We start from the raw sequence: 20,362 nt of genomic DNA on the forward strand, positions 1-20,362 counted from the left end.
GTGGTCACAGCCCTAGAAAGGCTCCCAGTTAAGAAGCAGATACATTTAAAAATACTTGTTTTCAAATTTCTCAGTCCCTTCTCTATCTCTCTGTAATCTCCTTCATGCTCTTGTCTCTCTCTCTCTCTCTCTCGCTCTGTAATCTTGCCGGCTCGTTGGTCTCGGGGTAAGATTCTCGCTTCGGGGTCTGTGATACATGAAAATGTGAGAGGTCGCGCGTTCAAATCCCGTACAACCCCTTTGATGTTATGAGGCTGTTTAGCACAGGGCTAAATCGCTGGCTTTGAAAGCAGACCAAGGCAGGCCAGCAGCACGGTTCAATTCCCGTAACAGCCTCCCCAAACAGGCGCCGGAATGTGGCGACTAGGGGCTTTTCACAGTAACTTCATTGAAGTCTACTTGTGACAATAAGTGATTTTCATTTCATTTCCTCCATGCTCTTATCTCTCCCAATCTGCTCCAGCCTCATAACCACCAAGGTCTCTGTACTCCTCTCCTTCTGGCTTCCTGGGCATTCCAGATTTTAATCACTCCATGTTTGGCATCCATGCCTCGAGCTAAGGTCACAAACTCTGGAACTTCCTCCCCAAACCTTGTGACCTCTCTATCTTCCTGTCCTCTTTTCAGCTACTTACTAAATCCTACCTCTGACCATCTGCCCTGCCCTCTTATCTCCTTACATGACTGTTTCAAATATTGCTTTTTAACCCACCTATGGAGCACCTCAAAATGGTCCATTACATGAAGGGCGCTATATAAATACGCAGTGTTATTGATTTTAACATGTATCACTGTTCATTCATCATCACTGGGTGAATAACCTGTAACTCCAGCATTGTGGGAGCACCTTCACCACACAGACTGCAGCGGTTCAAGAAGGTCAAACATCATCTTCTCCACAGGTAACTGGGGATGGGGAATATTTGCTGCTGCTCTTGTTGGTGAAAGGACAGGGGAGTGAGAGGAGCTGATTGGCTCTGGCAGAGAGAGCCAGCACAAACAGGACGGGCTGAATGGCCTCAATCTGCATTGTAACCATTCAATGATTCACTGATAAAGAAGCAATGCTGGAGACCAGGGAACAACCTCTGGAACCAATGGCCAACCTGATACAAAGCAGCTCTTCATTGATCCGAGAGCTGCGGCCCCGCTCGGTGTAAACGGGAGGAGGGGGGGGAATCCGCTGTTTATTCCCGGGGTTTCCAGAGCCTCTCCATCCACCCTCCCCCTTTACCCATAGTGGACCTGTCTGCCTATCACCCGCACTGCGCATGCTTCACTCACAGTGCAGCCCTACCCCTCACTCACTACCATTGGCTGGAAGACCAGCTGTTCCCGTCTGGTCTTCCAGACCCATCCCCTCTATTCCTATTGGTCCGGAGCTGCCGCCAATCACTCCCCGAGCATTGTGACGGTTCGGGCTGTGACCGGCGCATCCGCAGTTCAGGTTGTCGCTGATGGTGCGTGGGGCGGGAAAGAAACAATCAAGCAACTTTCAGGACTGGAGCCGGTGGGTGGCCGGGGAGCAATAGAAGCTGCGGAGTGAGCCGGGAGGCTTCATAAATACCCCGTGGAGGCTTCAACTCCCGAGGAAAATGTTAACGGTCCCGTCTTAAACTGCACCAAACAGAGTGAGAGCTGAGCGGTGACAGGCCCGGAATACCGGCCGCCATCTTTATAGAGGACAAGGAGCCGCAGGGCGCATGCGCTGTGAGCCTGGACCGGATGCCAACTCTCCCGGATTGACTGACTGGAGTCTCCAGCATTTCATTTTAATCATTTGTGGGAGTCACTGGCTGGGCCAACATTTATTGCCCATCCCTAATTTCCCTCAAACCGAGTGGCTTGCTCGGCCATCTCGGAGGACATTTAAAGAATCAACCACATAGCTGTGGTTTGGAATCGTGTCGGCCAGACCAGGTAAGGATGGCAGATTTTCTTTTCTGTTCATTCACGGGATGTGGGTGTCGCTGGCTGGGCCAGCATTCACTGACCATCCCTAATCGCCCTTGAACTGAGGGCATCTCAAAGAGCATTTTAAGAGTCAGCCAGCTGACTGTGGATCTGGAGTCACATGTAGGCCAGACCAGGTAAGGATAGAAGATTTCCTTCACTGAAGGACATGAGTGAACCAGATGGGTCTTTGCAACAATCGACAATGGTTTCATGGTTATCAGTATACTTTCAATGAATTCAAATGTTACCTTCTGTCTTGGTGAGATTGATGCCCGGGTCTCTGTATATTCATTAGGGCAGTAAAAAAGATTTTTGAGTCACTGAAAAAATTATGCGCCCCCTCGTGCCTGCACCTTACACACAAACTAGGAGTCGGCCCCTCGAGCCTACACACAATCTAGGAGTCGGCCCCTCGTGCCTGCACCTTACACACAAATTAGGAGTCGGCCCCTCGAGCCTGCTCCTGACACACAAACTAGGAGTCGGCCCCTCGAGCCTGCTCCTTACACACAAACTAGGAGTCGGCCCTTCGAGCCTGCTCCTTACACACAAACTAGGAGTCGGCCCCTCGAGCCTGCACCTTACATACCAACTGGGAGTCGTCGCCTGGGGTCTGCTCCAGTATTCAATAAGTTTAGGGCTGATCTAATTTTTTTTTTTAAATGTAGAGTACCCAATTCTTTTCTTTTCCCAATTAAAATGCAATTTTACTGGCTAATCTACCTACCCGGCACATCTTTGGGTTGTGAGGGTGAGACCCACGCAGGCATGGGGGAATGTGCAAACTCTGCTGGACAGTGACTCAGGGCTGGGATCAGACCCGGGTCCTCGGTGCCATGAGTCAGCAGTGCTAACCACTGCGCCATCGTGCTGCCCCATTGGCTGATCTCATTTTAACCTCAACTCCACATTCCGGCCAACACCGATAACCTTTCACCCCCTTGCTTATCAAGAATCTATCCAGCTCTGCCTTAAAAATATCCAAGGACACTGCTTCCACTGCCTTTTAAAGATGTGTTCCAAAGTCATAGAATCTCTACAGTGCAGACTGACCCCATTCAGCCCATCGAGTCCGCATCGACCCTCCGAAAAAGCTCCCCACCCCACCCTCATAATCCCTCCCAACTTGCACATTGTTGGAGACTAAGGCCCATTTAAGCATGGCCAATCCACCGAACTTGCAGACCTTTGAATTGTGGGAGGAAATCGGATCACCCGGAGGAAACCCACACAGACACAGGGCAGCACGGTAGCATTGTGGATAGCACAATTGCTTCTCAGTGCCAGGGTCCCAGGTTCGATTCCGGCTTGGGTCACTGTCTGTGCGGAGTCTGCACATCCTCCCAGTGTGTGCGTGGGTTTCCTCCGGGTGCTCCGGTTTCCTCCCACAGTCCAAAGATGTGCAGGTTAGGTGGATTGGCCATGATAAATTGCCCTTAGTGTCCAAAATTGCCCTTAGTGTTGGGTGGGGTTACTGGGTTATGGGGATAGGGTGGAGGTGTTGATCTTGGGTAGGGTGCTCTTTCCAAGAGCTGGTGCAGACTCAATGGGCCGAATGGCCTCCTGCACTGTAAATTCTATGAATGTGTAAACTCCACACAGTCACCCAGGGTTGGAATTGAACCCAGGACCAAAGAGAAAATGCAGGAAAATCTCAGCAGGTCTGGCAGCATCAGTGGGGAGAGAAAGGAGATCACATTTTGACCCTTTGTCAAAGCTAAAAATCATAGCAAGTGGGAGATATGATATTTATACTGTAGGTGAGGGAATGAAAGATGAGACATATACTGGGTCCCTGGTGCTGTGAGGCAGCAGTGCTAACCACTGTGCCACACCCTGTCCTATCCTCAAGAGAAAAAATATCCTTATCCCCAGCTGAAATGGGTGACCCTTTATTTTGCAACAGCGACCCCCTTGTTCCAAATTCTCCCACAAGAGGAAACACCCTCTCCACATCCACCCTGTCAAAACCCCTCAGCATCTTATATAGTTCAATCCAGGTTTTACCCTAAACTTTAAATCTGTGTCCCGACTGCTTGTACGATCAGTGAATAGAAACAGAGTATATTTGTCCACCCGATGGAAACCTGGCATAATCTTGTGCGTGAATCAAATCAGCCCTCAACCTCCTTTGCTGGAACCATTCTGGTAAATCTCCTCTGCACCTTCTCCAAGAATCTTCACATTCTTCCTGAAGAGTGGTGACCAGAGCTTTATAAAGATTTATAGAATAGAATTAGAACCATAGAATTCCCACAGTGCAGAAGGGGGTCATTCGGCCCATCAAGTCTGCGACTCTCTGAAAGATCACCCTGCCTAGGCCCACACCCCTACCCTGTCCCTGTAAACCCATAGCCCCACCTAACCTGCACATTCCTGGACACTAACCGTTATTTATCAAAGCCAATCCACCTAACTTGCCCTTCTTCAGACTGTGGGAGGAAACCTGAGCACCGGGTGGAAACCCATGCAGACACTGGGAGAAAGTGCAAGCTCCACACACACAGTTGCCAAGGCCGGAATTGAACCCGGGTCCCTGGCACTGTGAGGCAGCAGTGCTAATCACTGTGTCACCGGAAGCCTGGCTTCCCTGTTTCTGAATCAATATTACTGTTTATGAAGCTCAAGATCGAATTTGCTTTGCCATTTATTCTCTTCAATATGTCTTGTAGATATACAAAATCCCTCTTCGCCTCTTTCTCTTTCCTCCCAAAGGGGCCAGTTGGGTTTTTGTGACAATCCAGCAGTTTTCATGGTCACTTTTTCCCAGTGCCGGCCCCACAAATGACCAGATTCATTCAGCTCAATTTCACAACCTGCCTTTGTGTTTTGTGGGTTCTCTCTCACTCCCTATTTTCTGTTTTCAATCAGTTTCACAGGGTGTTCGAAGGGGAGTATTCAAAGTCCGGAAATTCAAACCAAGCATCACATCAGGACCTGACAGAGTCCTCAATTTATCATATCCTGAATATCATCGTACTTTGAACATGGAAGAAAAAAGCATTGTTCACAGTGCGGGGAAACCGTACTCGTGTTGTGTGTGTGGACGAAGATTCAGTCAATCATCAGGCCTCGCAAGCCACAAATGCAGTCAGACTGAGGAGAAACCGTGGAAATGTGCAGACTGTGGGAAAGGATTCCCTTCCCCATCCCAGCTGGAAACTCATCGACGCAGTCACACTGGGGAGAGACCATTCACCTGCTCCAAGTGTGGGAAGGGATTCATTCAGTCATCCCACCTGCAGACACACCAGAGAGTTCACACTGGGGTGAGGTCATTCACCTGCTCTAAGTGTGGGAAGGGATTCACTCGGTCATCCAACCTGCTGAGTCACCAGCGAGTTCACACCGATGAGAGACCGTTCCAATGCCCAGACTGCGGGAAGTGCTATAAAAGTTCTGGGGAACTGATGCGCCATCAACGTGTTCACACTGACAAGAGACTGTTTAGATGCTCTCACTGCGGGACTGGGTTCAGACAATCATCTCACCTCACTGTACATCAGCGAATTCACACTGGGGAGAGACCATTCACCTGCTCAGAGTGTGGGAAGGGATTCACTCGGTTATCCACCCTGCTGAGTCACCAGCGAGTTCACACCGATGAGAGACCATTCCAATGCCCAGATTGCGGGAAGTGCTATAAAAGTTCTGGGGAACTGATGCGCCATCAACGTGTTCACACTGACAAGAGACTGTTTAGATGCTCTCACTGCGGGACTGAGTTCAGACGATCATCTCACCTCACTGTCCATCAGCAAACTCACACTGGGGAGAGGGCATTCACCTGCTCCAAGTGTGGGAAGGGATTCACTCGGTCATCCGACCTGCTGAGTCACCAGCGAATTCACACGGATGAGAGACCGTTTCAATGTCCAGACTGTGGGAAGTGCTATAAAAGTTCTGGGGAACTGATGCGCCATCAACGTGTTCACACTGACGAGAGACCGTTCAGGTGCTCTCACTGCGGGACTGGGTTCAGAGACTCATTTTACCTCAATGTACATCAGCGAGTTCACACTGGGGAGAGGCCATTCACCTGCACCCAGTGTGGGAAGGGATTCACTCGTGCATCTACTCTGTCCATACACCAGCGAGTTCACACCGATGAGAGACCGTTCCAATGTCCAGACTGCGGGAAATGCTATAAAAGTTCTGGGGAACTGATGCGCCATCAACGTGTTCACACTGACAAGAGACCGTTCGCCTGCTCCAAGTGGGGGAAGGGATTCACCGCTTCATCCCTCCTGCTGAGACACCAACGAGGCCACAAGTGACGACTGCAATTGAATTTTGCTGTTCCTCACATTCAGGACTGAACCATATTCATTTGGGTTTCTTTCTGCTGATCACAAACTCCAGCCCATTTACAGGGGCTAAGATTCTGGCTAAAAGTCAAATAAATTAGATTTGCATGAAATACGCAGTGTGTTGAAACTTTTTAATATCTCATCCACAAGTTAGTTCCTTTTGAAGTACTCTCGCTTTTCCCTGTCTCTTCCATCCTCACCTCCAACAAGAAGTGTGAGGAGCTTGTGGAGCTTCTTTGTGACTGAGATTGAGTAAATCCGATCAGCTGCCTCTGCTGCTTCCCTCCCACGAGCCCACCGGACCAAAGTGTCTCTAAATTTCATCCTTTCCCAAGCCCTGAACCCACATCTTTCTCTAGTTTCTCTCCCATCTCCCCTCATGCCCTCTCAGAGCTCATCTTGTCCATGAGACCCAACTTCAGCTCCATTGATGCGATTCATACTGAGCTACCGATCAGCCAACTGCCCTGTGTCCATGGATATTGTCAACATTTCTCTCTCTTCAGGTACTGTCCCTCTGTCCTTCAAATCTGCCATCATCACCCCCTCCTCAATAAAACAAACCCTTGACCCGGCCATCCTTATAAATTACTGCCCCATCTTCAACCTCCGTCTCCTCTCCAAACTCTTTGAACATGTTGTCACCTCCCAAATCCTTGCCCATCTTTCCCAGAACTCCCATGTTTGAATCCCTTCAATGAGGTCTCTGCCTTGTTACAGTAGTGAAATACAAGAGACAAACAGAATCTCACCAAGAGAGAAGACTGACAATCCGGGAGCTTGGCTGCAAGGGTAGCACAGTGGGTAACCCTGTTGATTCACAGCACCAGGGACCCGGGTTCGATTCCCGACTTGGGTCACTGTCTGTGTGGAGTCTGCAAGTTCTCCCCGTATCTGCGCAAATTTCCTCCGGGTGCTCTGCTTTCCTCCCACATCCAAAGATGTGCAGGTTAGGTGGACTGATTATGCTAAATTGCCCTTTGTGTCCAAAAAGGTTAGGTGGGGTTACTGGGTTACGGGATAGGATGGAGGTGTGGGCTTAAGTAGGATGCTCTTTCCAAGGGCTGGTACAGACCCGATAGGCCGAATGGCCTCCTGCACTGTAAATTCTCTGATTCTATGATGTGAGATTGGCCTTTCTGAGCTCCAGCCAGGTGATGTTAAACACTCAGGCTGGAAAGACAAAAATCTACAACGTGTTTAAAACAGCTGATTTATTTCACCAATATCGAGAATGTTAAACTCCAGTCCCTTAGAGGTTATTACCATCAGAAACAAACTCCAACTATCAGAGTAAAAACCTGAAAGTTCTGGTCCAGGGAGAGGCCATTTGGCCCATTGTGTGTGTGCTGGCTGAAGTGGAGCTATTCAGCTTAATCCCATTTTGCAGATCTCAGTCGATTGCCCTGTATCCCTCAATTGGATATCCAAGACTTTTATTTTAAAGTGATCCGGATTTCTGCTTCTATGACCCTATCAGATAGCGAGTTCTAGACTCCCACCACTGAAATGATGACCTCCTAGAAGGCTTAGCTTTTGGACTTCCGGTTGCGGCTATGCGGAGCTAAGTCGCACGTTCGGCAGCTCCCGACAGAAACGGACTTTTGCACTCTTTTTAGAGCCCCCAGCGGCATTTGTTCGACGGTTCCCAGTGTGGGAAGGTGATAGTAACATTTCCCCGGCACTGTGTGGATTGGACCAGGAGTGGAGCGGTGAAAAAAGTAGTTTTGGAGTAGCGAAAAGTGCGAGGGAGGAAATTCAAAATGGCGGGGGGTGGAGACCAGGCAGCGTGGTCGCAGGAACAGCAGGAGTTTCTCCAGCGCTGCTTCACGGAATTGAAGGCAGAGCTGTTGGAGCCGATGAAGATTTCGATAGACAAGCTGCTCGAGACCCAGAAGGCCCAAGGGTCGGCGATCCGGGAGGTGCAGCAAAAGGCTTGGAGAACGAGGACGAGATCTTGGGCCTGATGGTGAAGGTGGAGGCGCACGAGGCGATGCATAAGAAATGGCAGGAGAAGTTCGAGGACATGGAGAACCGGTCGAGGAGGAAGAACCTGTGGATTCTGGGTCTCCCGGAGGGAGTGGAGGGGTCGGATGTTGGAGCATACGTGGTCACAATGCTGAACACGTTGATGGGTGCGTGGGCCTTCCCGGGGCCCCTGGAGCTGGAGGGGGCCCACCGAGTCCTGGCCAGGAGGCCCAAGCCCAACTAGCCACCGCGGGGGGTGCTGGTGCGTTTCCACCGCTTCGTGGACAGGGAGTGCGTCCTAATGTGGGCAAAGAAGGAGCGGAGCAGCAGGTGGGAGAATGCAGAGGTCCGGATATACCAGGACTGGAGCGAGGAGGTGGTCAAGAAGAGGGCCGGGTACAATCGGGCTAAGGTGGCTCTGCATCGGAAGGGGGTGAAATTTGGAATGTTGCAGCCGGTGCGACTGTGGGTCACTTTCAAGGACCTCCACCACTACTTTGAGACGCCGGAGGAGGCGTGGACCTTTATCCAGGCCGAAAAGTTGGACTCGGATTGAGGGTCGGTTGCGAGGGGATGTTGGGAGGGGATTGATGTGATTGTTGTGTTTTGGGGGGATGTTTTGTTCTGTTTGGTCCTGTTTTTTTTTTTGGGTGCTGGGTGGGGTAGGGTGAAATGGTTTGTAGTGGGGGTTTGGTGAGAGTGTGGACGTCGGTGGTTGGAAGAGGGGGCCCCATTGGGCGGGAGGCGAGAGGGTAGGCCCGAGGTGGGGGAGCTGGGATCAGGCTGCGAAAAGGAGCTGCGCCAGAGGTGGCGGGGCCGGCTTGGTGGAAAGCGCGGGCTTTTTCCCGCGCTAGGGAAGGAAGGGGGCGGGGTGGGAGTGGGGGAGGGGTGGTGCTGGAGAGGAGCGCCCGCTGATGGACAGGAGGAGGGGGGGAGATTCTCACACAGGGGGGTCGATGGAGTGACGGAGCGGCTGGAGTCAGCAGGTGTCAGCTGACTTACGGGAGTGCTATGGGGGAGCAACGTAGCTCAGGGGGGATCTAGCTTGGGGAGTGGGAGGGGGGGGGAGAAACTGGGTTGCTGCTGCATTGGCCAAAGGGGAACTGGAGACTGAAGAGCGAGTCGGGGCAGGGGTCTGCCGCTGGGGGGAACGGAGAGTGCGGGAGGCGCGGGCACGTGGCTGGCCTAGAAAGCGAGATGGCTAATCGGTAGGGGGGGGGGTGCAGCCCCCTGATCCGGCTGATAACTTGGAATGTGAGAGGCCTGAACGGCCATTCAAGAGGGCCCGTGTGTTCGCGCACCTGAAGCGACTGAAGGCAGATGTGGTCATGCTCCAGGAGTCGCATTTGAGGGTGGCAGACCAGGTTAGGCTGAGAAAGGGGCGGGTAGAACAGGTTTTCCATTTGGGGTTGGATGCAAAGAATCTAGGGGTGGTGATATTGGTGGGGAAGCGGGTGTCGTTTGAGGCGCCGAGCATCGTGGCAGACAATGGAGGTAGGTACGTGATGGTGAGTGGTAAGTTCCAGGGGGTGCGGGTGGTCTTGGTGAATGTGTATGTCCCGAATTGGGACGATGCTGGATTTATGCGGCACATGTTGGGCCGGATTCCGGACCTGGAGGCAGGGAGCTTGATAATGGGGGGGGGGGGGGATTTTAATACAGTATTGGATCCAGCATTGGACCGCTCTAGGTCCAGGACGGGTAAGAGGCCGGCGGCGGCCAAGGTGTTGAGGGGGTTTATGGACCAGATGGGAGGAGTGGACCCATGGAGGTTTGTTAGGCCTGGGGCCAGGGAATTCTCTTTCTTTTCCCACGTCCATAAAGCCTACTCCTGGATTGACTACTTCGTTTTGAGCAGGGCGCTGATCCTGAGGGTGGAGGACATGGAGTATTCGGCCATAGCCACCTCAGACCATGCCCCGCACTGGGTGGAGCTCGAGCTAGGGGAGGAGAGGGACCAGCGCCCGCTGTGGCGCCTGGAGGTGGGTTTGCTGGCGGATGAGGAGGTGAGCGGGCGGATCTGGGGGTGCATTGAAAGATACCTAGAGGTTAACAATATTGGTGAGTTGCAGGTAGGGGTGGTCTGGGAGGTGCTGAAGGCGGTGATTAGGGGAGAGCTAATCTCCACTCGGGCCCACAAGGAGGGGAAGGAGATGAGGGAGAGGTTGGTGGGGGAGATTTTAAGGGTAGATGGGAGGTATGCAGAGGTCCCCGAGGAGGGACTACTCCAGCAGCGACGAAGCCTCCAGGCCGAGTTCGACCTGTTGACTACCAAGAAGGCGGAGGTGCAGTGGAGGAAGGCGCAAGGGGCGGTGTATGAATACGGGGAGAAGGCTAGCCGGATGTTGGCACACCAGCTTCGGAAGCGGGTGGCAGCGAGGGAGATTGGGGGAGTTAGGGATAAAGGGGGGAACACGATGCGGAGTGCGGTGGGAATAAATGGGGTATTTAGAGACTTTAATGAGGGGCTGTATAGGTCTGAGCCCCCGACGGAGGAGGGGGGGATGCGTCGTTTTCTGGACCGGCTGAGGTTCCCGAGGGTAGAGGAGGGGCAGGTGGCGGGGCTTGGGGCAGCGGTAGGGTTGGAGGAGCTGACTAGGGCTGGGGAGTATGCAGGCGGGGAAGGCACCGGGGCCAGATGGGTTCCCGGTGAAATTTTACAGGAAGTATATGGACCTGTTGGGCCCACTACTAGTGAGGACTTTAAATGAGGTGGGGGGGGGGGGGGTCGGGGTCCTACCCCCGAAGATGTCCAGGGCGCTGATCTTGAAGCGGGACAGGGACCCTTTACAGTGTGGGTCGTATAGGCCAATCTCGCTCCTCAACGTGGATGCGAAGGTGTTGGCTACCAGATTTGAGGACTGTGTCCCGGGGGTGATCCAGGAGGACCAGACGGGTTTCGTGAAGGGAAGGCAGCTAAACACCAATTGAGCCTTTGGCGATAGCTCTGAGGGAGTCCAGGAACTGGAGGGGGCTGGTGTGGAGGGAAGGGGGAGGGGGGTGGGGGGGGGGGGGGGGGGGGGGGCGGGGAACACCGGGTATCCCTGTATGCAGACCTGTTACTGTATGTGGAGGACCTGGTGGGGGTGATGCCGGAGGTGATGCGGATCCTCAGGGAGTTTGGGGACTTTTCCAGGTATAAGCTCAACATGGGGAAGAGTGAGCTATTCGTGATATACCCAGGGGACCAGGGAAGGGGGATAGACGAGCTTCCACTGAAGAGGGCGGAAAGGAGTTTTCGGTACCTAGGGATCCAGGTGGCTAGGAGCTGGGAGGTCCTACACAAGCTCAACTTGAAGAGGCTGGTGGGGCACATGGAGGAGGAGTTTGAAAGGTGGGATATGCTGCCACTCTCTCTGGCGGGTAGGGTACAGTCGGTGAAGATGACGGTGCTCCCGTGGTTCCTTTTTATATTCCAGTGCCTCCCCATCCTGATCCCTAAGGCCATTTTTAAGCGGGTCAGCAGGAGCATCATGGGATTCGTGGGCGAAAAAGACCCCGCGGGTGAGAAGGATGTTTCTGGAACGGAGCAGGGACAGAGGAGGACTAGCGTTTCCTAATCTGTGTGGGTACTACTGGGCTGCCAATGTGGCGATGATTCGCAAGTGGGTAATGGAGGGGGAGGGGGCGGCGTGGAAGAGGCTGGAGATGGCGTCCTGTGTGGGCACGAGCCTGAGAGCGCTGGTGACGGCACCGCTGCCGCTCCCGCCGACAAGGTACACCACGAGCCTACTGGTGGCGGCGACCCTCAAAATTTGGGGGCAGTGGAGACGCCACAGGGGGGAGGCAGAGGCTTTGGTGTGGTCCCCGATCCGAGAGAACCATCGGTTTGTCCCGGGGAGGATGGATGGAGTGTTGCTGAGCTGGCACAGGGCAGGTATTAGAAGGATGGGGGACCTGTTTATAGATGGGATGTTTGCGAGCCATGGGGCGTTGGAGGAAAAATTCGGGCTCCCCCCTGGAAATGCCTTCAGGTACATGCAGGTAAGGGCGTTTGTAAGACGGCCGATGAGGGAATTCCCACTGCTGCCAGCACGTAGGATCCAGGATAGGGTGCTCTCGGGGCGGGGGGGGGGGGGGGGGGGGGGGGGGTTGGAGAAGGCAAGGTCTCGGCGATCTACCAGGAGATGCAGGAGGAGGAGGAGGCCTCGGTGGAGGAGCTGAAAGGTAAATGGGAGGAGTAGCTGGGGGAGGAGATAGACGAGGGTACGTGGGCAGACGCCCTGGGTAGGGTAAATTCTTCCTCTTGCGCCAGGCTTAGCCTGATACAATTTAAGGTTCTGCACAGGGCGCACATGACTGGGGCAAGGCTGAGTCAGTTTTGTTGAGTAGAGGACTGGTGTGTGAGGTGTTCGGGGAGCCCAGCAAATCACGCCCACATGTTCTGGGCGTGCCCAGCGCTGGATGGGTTCTGGAGGGGCGAGGACGGTGTCTAAGGTGGTGAATACCCAGGTTAAGCCGAGTTGGGGGGCTCTCACTATTTGGGGTATCGGACTCTTGAGGGTTCTACCATTCACTGTATATTCCCTACCTGCATTAGACCTTCCAAAATGCATTACCTCACATTTGTCCGGATTAAGCTCCATCTGCCATCTCTCTGCCGAAGTCTCCAACCGATCTATATCCTGCAGAATCCTCTGACAATCCACATCGCTATCCACAATTCCACCAACTTTGTGTCGTCTGCAAACTTACTATTCAAACCAATTACGTTGTCCTCCAAAATCATTTGTATATACTGCAAACAACACAGGTCCCAGCACTGATCCCTACGGAACACCACTAGTCATAGCCATCCATTCAGAAAAGCACCCTTCTACTGCTACCCTCTGTCTTCTATGACCGAGCCAGTGCCACACCGATCTTATCAGTTCACCTCTGATCTTGTGTGACTTCACCTTCTGTACCAGTCTGCCAAGGGGCTTACTACCTTCATCAATCATCTCCATCACTTCCTCGAAAAACCCGATCAAGTTAGTGAGACACGACCTCCCCTTCACAAACCGTGCTGCCTATCACTAATACGTCCACATGCTTCGAAATGGGAGCAAATCCTGTCTCGGAAGAATCGTCATAACATTCAAGGCTAGGGGCCAAGTGCTGGCAAATGGAATCAGGTCGGTCAGGTGTTTTGCTTGTGTCGGTGCAGACTCAATGGGCAGAAGAGCCTCTTCACTGTTGCTGATGATGCAAAGTTAGATGGCATGGACAGCCTAGATGATGGCATAAAATTGCAAGGAGATATTGAGACTAGGTGATGGGCAAAATTGTGGCAAATGGAATTCAATGTAATCAAGTGTGAGGTTATCTGTTTTGAATCAAAAAAGAATAGAACAGAGTACTTTCTAAATGGAAAGAGGTTAAGTACAGTGGATGGCAAAGAGTCTGGGGGATTTAGTTGCATAGATCACTCAACTGCCAGGAACAAGTGCAGAAAATAATCAAAAAGGCGAATGGAATGCTGGCATTTACATAGAATCAGAGAATATACAGTGCAGAAGGAGGCCATTCGGACCATCAAATCTGCACCGGCCCTTGGAAAGAGCACCGTACTTAAGCACACACCTCCTATCTGCACCTAACCTTTTGGATACTCGGGCAATTTAGCATGGCCAATCCACCTAACCTGCCCATCTCTGGACAGTGGAAGGAAACCGGAGCACCCAGAGGAAACCCACGCAGACACGGGGAGGAAGTAAACCCTCGACACAAGACAGTCACCCGAGGCTGGAATTGAACCTAGGACCCTGGAGCTGTGAGATAGCAGTGCTAACCACTCTGCTACCATGCTGCCCCATCTGGAGGATTGGCGTATAAAGACTCAGAGGTTATGCTGCAGCTGTACAAGACCCCACTTGGAGTACTGAGAGCAGGTCTGGGCACCACACCTTAGGAAGGATATTTTGGCCCTGGAGTGAGTGCAACACAGGTTTACTAAGATGATACCGTACAATACCTGGACAGGGGTTAAGTTACGAGGAGAGATTACAATTAGGCCTGTTTTCGCTAGAATTTAGATGTTTAATGTGTGATTTGATTGAAGTATTTAAGATATTAATAGGAAAAGACAGGGTCGATGAAGATAAACTATTTCCACTGGTTGGAGAGTCTAAAACTGGGGATCATTGTCTAAAAATCAGGGCTAGACCGTTCAGAAGAGACGTTGGGAAGAACTTCTTCACACACAGGGTGCGAGAGGTTTGGAACTCTCTCCCACAAACAGCAGGTGAAGCAGGATCGGTTGTTAAGTTTAAATCTGAGGTAGAGTTTTGTTAAGCAGATATTCAGGGATATGGAGTTAGGTCACAGATCAGCCTTGATCTCACTAAATGGCAGGACAGACTCGAGGGGCTGAATGGCCTACTCCTGTCCCAATGTGTATTTTTGTGATTCTGAAATTCAGACAACACCATGACGGAAAGAATCCGGATTGGAACCTGAGTTAGTCCGAGCTGCAAACCATCCCTCCAGATCCTTGCCCTTTGTGGTTTTAATGAAGGCCAAGGCATTAGTTGGATTATTGAAAGACTTGACGGAGTTGTTGGATACCATTTTTCGGGTCTCAGGATAAAGCATCACGTAATTCACTCCCCACGGCCTTGAGCTATCTTTGAACTTCATCGAAGCCTCGACGCTTCGTTTGTGTTGCTGCCGAAAAGTCCTTGAAGAAGTAAATCCTCACTCCTTCCTGGTGCCAGGTGCCACCTCGCCGTTCCCTCTCCAGGACATTCTCTCAAGTTGAGGAAGTGAATGATTACAGGCCTGGGATGAAAACTATCCCTCAGCCTCAAAGACCGATGCACCCTTTCTAATTTGGAACGGCCAGGCTTCACATCCAGCATGAGAAATGGTGGCAGTCGATCCTCGAAGAACCTAACGGGAGCCTTATCCTCCACACTAAATGGACAGAAAATAACAATTTATGGGCAGCACTGTAGCACAGTGGTTGGCACAGTTGCTTCAAAGCTCCAGTGTCCCAGGTTCGCTTCCCAGCTTGGGTCACTGTGCGGAGTCTGCACGTTCTCCCCGTGTCTGTGTGGGTTTCCTCCAGGTGCTCTGGTTTCCTCCCACAGTCCAAAGATGTGCAGGTTAGGTGGATTGGCCATGATAAATTGCCCTTAGTGCCCAAATAAAAGGTTAGGTGGGGTTACTGGGTTACGGGGATGGGGTGGAGGTATGGGCTTGGGTGGGGTGCTGTTTCCAAGGCACAGACTCGATGGGCCGAGTGGCCTCTTTCTGCACTGTAAATTCTATGTTGACCATCGGACAGGCCGATGACTCGGATGTTCTTTCTCCGACCCTCGGTTCTCCAAGACCTCCGCCACGCCACTCGGCTGGAGGATTGAATTCTTGCCTCCGTCGAGGAGACATCTTGCTGAATGTTCAGGATTCTCTCCTCCGGATCGTCGAGCCTCTTCATGGCATTTTGCAGCTGGTCCTCATGAGGACACAGATATTGAGTCAGCACACTCAGCCTCTGGTCAGTAATACGGATAATGTCGGCAGTTATCATTTTCGCCGCCTCCCAGAGAGCGCGGGGTCGAGAGACCTCCTGAGGGTCAGGCCGCCATGTTGAAAAGGCTGCTCCATTCCCGCTGAATCCACCTGCGCTGTTTTATTAATGATCTAACCAAACCGAACCCTGAAGTCTTCCAGGGACACGATTACAAATAATGAATTCAAGAATTAGGCAGCTGAGTGCCAGGCAATCAGGATAAGTGTCAGATTATAAATTAGTGGCACCAGAACCTGCGGAAAAGCAGCTACTCCCGCACCCGTAGCACATGCCTGACACCCCGGCACACACAGATTTCTGATTGAGGGTGTCGAGCGTGGGGAACAGGCAGGTAAATGGAGAGACAGCTGAGATGAGAAGGGATTTCTTTATTCGAGGACGTGGTGAAGCTTTGGAATTCTCTCCCCCCGAGGATTCTGGAGATTCAGTCATCAAGTATTTTCAAGACACAGACTGATCGGTTTCTAGATATTGAAGATGTCGAGGGACATGGGGATAGTGTCGGAAAACGGTGCTGAGGTAGATTAGCCAATGATCCCATTGAATGGTTCAGGTTCGATGGCCCGAATGGCCGACTGCAGCTCATATTTGTTATGATCTCCTGGACAGGAAGCTGTGAGCATGGATCTGTCAATCAACCTGAATCAGCACCTTCAGGAGAATTGTGAGGGTGAATATTAGATACAGCAGAGTGAGAATGGAGGGAGTGTGTGGGATGGAGATTTACAGCTTTTGGAAAACGAGAGAGGAAATAATGTTCCATAGGAACTAAAATTGTCTGTTCTGAGTTTCTATCTTGTACTAACAGTGATCAATTTTATGAATTGTTTTTCCAGGATATTAGATGAGGAGGAATTACAGACAGAAATCTCAAAAGTCACGTCTCAAGCTGACAGTCACTCGATTCCCTGGAACCTGAATATCATCAGCCTGTGAATCTAGAAGGAGAAATGTTTACCCAAACTGTCAGCTAGAGATTTCATACATCAGTGTGACTGGAAAAGCACGAAGACCCATACAATACACACCCGAGTGAGAGAGTTCCAGTGAACTGACTGTGGAAAGATCTTTAACCAGTTACACTGCCTGAAAAAATATCACAACATTCACAGTGAGGAGAGACAGTGCACGTGTTCTGTGTGTGATCAAGGCTTCAATGAACCTGGTGACACAAGGTGACCCGCACTATGGAGAAACCATGGAAATGTGGGGACAGGGAAGGGATTAAAAGCTCCATCTGTGCTGGACATTCATCAACGCAGTCACACTGGAGAGAAGCCATTCACCTGCTCTGACTGTGGGAAGGGGTTCAGTGATTCATCCAACCTGCTGATGCACCAGCGAGTTCACACCGGGGTGAGGCCATACACCTGCTGTGATTGTGGGAAGGGATTCAGTCGATCATCCAACCTGCAGTCACAGCAGCGAGTTCACACTGGTGAGAGGCCATTCACCTGCTCTGAATGTGGGAAGACGTTCACTCTGTTATCCCATTTGCAGACACACCAGAGAGTTCACACGGGGAGAAGCCATTCACCTGCTCCCAGTGTGACAAAGGATTTACTAATTCATCCAATCTACAGAAACACCAACGGGTTCACACCAGGGAGAGACCATTCACCTGTTCTGTTTGTGGGAAGGGATTCACACAGCCAGCCAACCTGAAGACACATCAACGAGTTCACAAGCGATTATTGGGGGCGGATTCTGCTGTTAATCACATCCACGACTGACATTCTGACAGTTGAAGTGGGAGGGTTTCTTTCTGCTGGACTGGCTGGTCTCCCAACTTTGCTTCTAGTGGGCTAATGCTGAGCCCAGGAGAGCACATTTCCACTGAAATGATCCACGAACTGATGAAGGACATTTATTTCATCCTGAATAGTGGTGTATTTTCCTACCAGTTTAGGTGGATCTAACAAATACATTTGTCTCTGTTGCATTGAGTCTACAGCACAGGGCCAGGCCGGTCGGATCAATTGGTCTAAGTCAGTATTTCTGCCCCACATGAGTCTCCACCCACCCCTCTATATTTCCCCCCATCAGTATCTCCTAATCGTTCTCCCTCATGTATGTATCTAGCTTTACGTTCAATGTATTCATGCTGTTCACCTCAAGAACTCGCTGTGGTAGTGAGTTCCCTGCTTTTTAATTTTATCCCTCTGGATTGGAACCCTGTATATGGGCCCCGCTCTTTAGGAAAGATGTGAAGTTCTCGAGAGGGTGCATAGGAGATTTAAGAGAGTGGTCCCAGGGATGAGGGACTTCAGTGAGTTGGAGAGACTGAAGCAGCGGAAATTGTTATTTTGAGGTCAGGAGATCAGAGAAGGCCCTTCAGCCTATTGATTCCCTTTTGACTCCCTGGAGCAAACTAGTCAGTCCCATTACCCCAATCTATCCCTGTGGCCCTGCAAGTTTATTCCCTAAATGCCCATTCAGTTTCTGTTTGAAATTTTCCATTGTCTTCATTCCCACCCCCCTCACAGGCAGTGAGTTCCAGGTCATTACCACTCGCTACATCAAAATATTCTCCCTCACATTCCCCCTGCATCTCTTACCCAAAACCTAAAATCTGTGTCCCCCTCATCCTTGTCCCTTCAGCTAATTGGAACAGCTTTTCTTTATCCATCTTATCTAAACCTGTTCTAATCTTGTCCACCTCTATCAATTCTCCATTCAACCTCCTTGATGAATCTGTGTCTGTTCGGAACCCTGGATATCAGTTATCCCTTCTCAGTTCCCAAATAGCAAAGGTCAAGTCTGTGCTTTTTGGCAAAGTCCCCTGGAACTTTATTTTGTCAGCTGTAGTGCCCACTGGTAACTTTATTTTCAATACAACATTTAGAGAGTTCTGACTAGCCCTTTCTCAAGCTAGTCAGATTGATTGTCTTTAGTGAATACAATAGTTGATTTTTAAAATACAGGTCGTGGTAATTCTTCAAATCATAATGCACAGGATAAAATGACAGTGATTTAAACAAAAGAAAGATGGCAATTTTGCAAAAGCAGCAAGGAATTAGGTTTTAGAAAAAGATAGATTGATTCCGGAATGAGTTTTTCCATCCCGGGTAAGTTATTCTGAAAGAGATTATTATCTTAAGGTCTTGCCTTCTTTTCACCCCTGATTGGCTTTAACTAATTTATAATTCAGTCAAACTGTCTGCCTTCAATTTTAAGAGATATATGTATTTAAATATATTGGGTGCCAATTTCTCATTCCATCCCCTGCCAATTTTCCAACTTATCCACACCTGCATCTAGATATTATTGGAGAAACACCGTTTTCGCTCAGAAATGATCAGTCCGAGGCTGACTGATGCTATAGGGACGGAACTACCAGTTCTTTACTGTATAACAATGGGACCTTTTAGCTAGTTGACGTCACTGTTCTTACAACCTTAAACAAGTCTCAAGCAACTTGCAAAATGTAAAACCTGAGAAAGAAATTAGAGACTGTTATCTGGATTAACCCTTAGTGGGTTCCCAGCTATTTGTTGCACTGAGGTAATGCCTAATATGATTATAGTTAATTTCTTCTCAATGAGTTCTCATATAAACCTCTTATATCTGACAAGAAGTCAATTTCTATAACTCCTTTACTCCCAAGGTAACAACCCCAGCCCGACAGCGACCATGAAGGACAAACAGAATATGTTAATGTCTGAAATCAATTGGAAATGTTTAATGTCTCTTTTAAAGATATTGTGAATATATTGTCCTGGACAATAAATGAATTGGAATACTGTCCCTCGGGTACGTCCGAATGGAATATATCAATCTGGTATCCACCTATGTTCTAGTGAAAGTCTGGAATGTGTAGATGGGATGAATAAGTTGATCACTTTCTCTTGGAAATATTTACATCCTTGCCCATGAACTTTGTTTTAGAGAAGTCCAGCCACGACATCAAATATCAGCACTTTCACAGGGGGAGATCAGAAAGACAGACTCACTTTAGTCTTTTCATCAGCACATCTGAGAGTTAAGAATGTGTGACATGATTTTAGGATACCATAGATAGAATTTACAGTGCAGAAGGAGGCCATTCGGACCATCGAGTCTGCACCGGCTCATGGAAAGAGCATCCTACCCAAGGTCCACACCTCCACCCTATCCCCATAACCCAGTAGCCCCACCCAACATTAAGGGCAATTTTGGACCGGTGTGAGTGTGCAGATGTGATTTGTTACATGTGAAAAATAGCAAGTGTAAATTCATGGTGAAACGGGCTGAAGACCGATCGCAAACACACACACAGCTACTTGAGACACAGCAGGAGATGAAATGGTGAATGTGTCCAAGGGATTGAGACAATATTGTGACATCATCAAGGCATTGACATACTCCAGAGAGAAACGGACTTTAAAACAACCAATGGAGATGGTGTTTCTACCCAGAATGCAATGGTAATGCTGCTACACTTTGATACTACTGCTCAGACATTAGACTGTGTCAGCTCTTATTGACACTGAATAAAATCTAACCACTGCCACCAATAAGGACTATCACTGAATCATTTCAGAGTTTGGGAAAGTGGGGGTGCTAAGGGTCAATACAAATTAGGAGTTGACCATTCGGCCCCTCGATCCTGCTCCATCACTCAATGAAATCA

The 20,362-nt window shown here is 50.3% G+C and overlaps 1 protein-coding gene and 1 long non-coding RNA gene across 2 annotated transcripts in view; both read left to right on the plus strand.

Annotated features, from left to right (window-relative positions):
* The window catches only part of LOC140406619 (uncharacterized), a 19,525-nt gene extending 13,149 nt beyond the window's left edge, over window positions 1-6,376 (plus strand). Inside the window, exon 2 of the mRNA XM_072494621.1 lies at window positions 4,828-6,376. Within this exon, the coding sequence (XP_072350722.1) occupies window positions 4,944-6,233 (1,290 nt within the window). The 5' untranslated portion in view covers window positions 4,828-4,943 and the 3' untranslated portion in view covers window positions 6,234-6,376. The remainder of the gene's footprint in view (window positions 1-4,827) is intronic.
* LOC140406623 (uncharacterized) lies at window positions 1,272-20,249 on the plus strand. Its single transcript, XR_011939212.1, has 2 exons — window positions 1,272-1,920; window positions 16,587-20,249. It is a non-coding gene; the product is annotated as an uncharacterized lncRNA (long non-coding RNA).
* Window positions 20,250-20,362: the final 113 nt, after the last annotated feature.

Source organism: Scyliorhinus torazame, unplaced genomic scaffold (assembly GCF_047496885.1).
Source record: "Scyliorhinus torazame isolate Kashiwa2021f unplaced genomic scaffold, sScyTor2.1 scaffold_721, whole genome shotgun sequence".
NCBI lineage: Eukaryota > Metazoa > Chordata > Chondrichthyes > Carcharhiniformes > Scyliorhinidae > Scyliorhinus > Scyliorhinus torazame.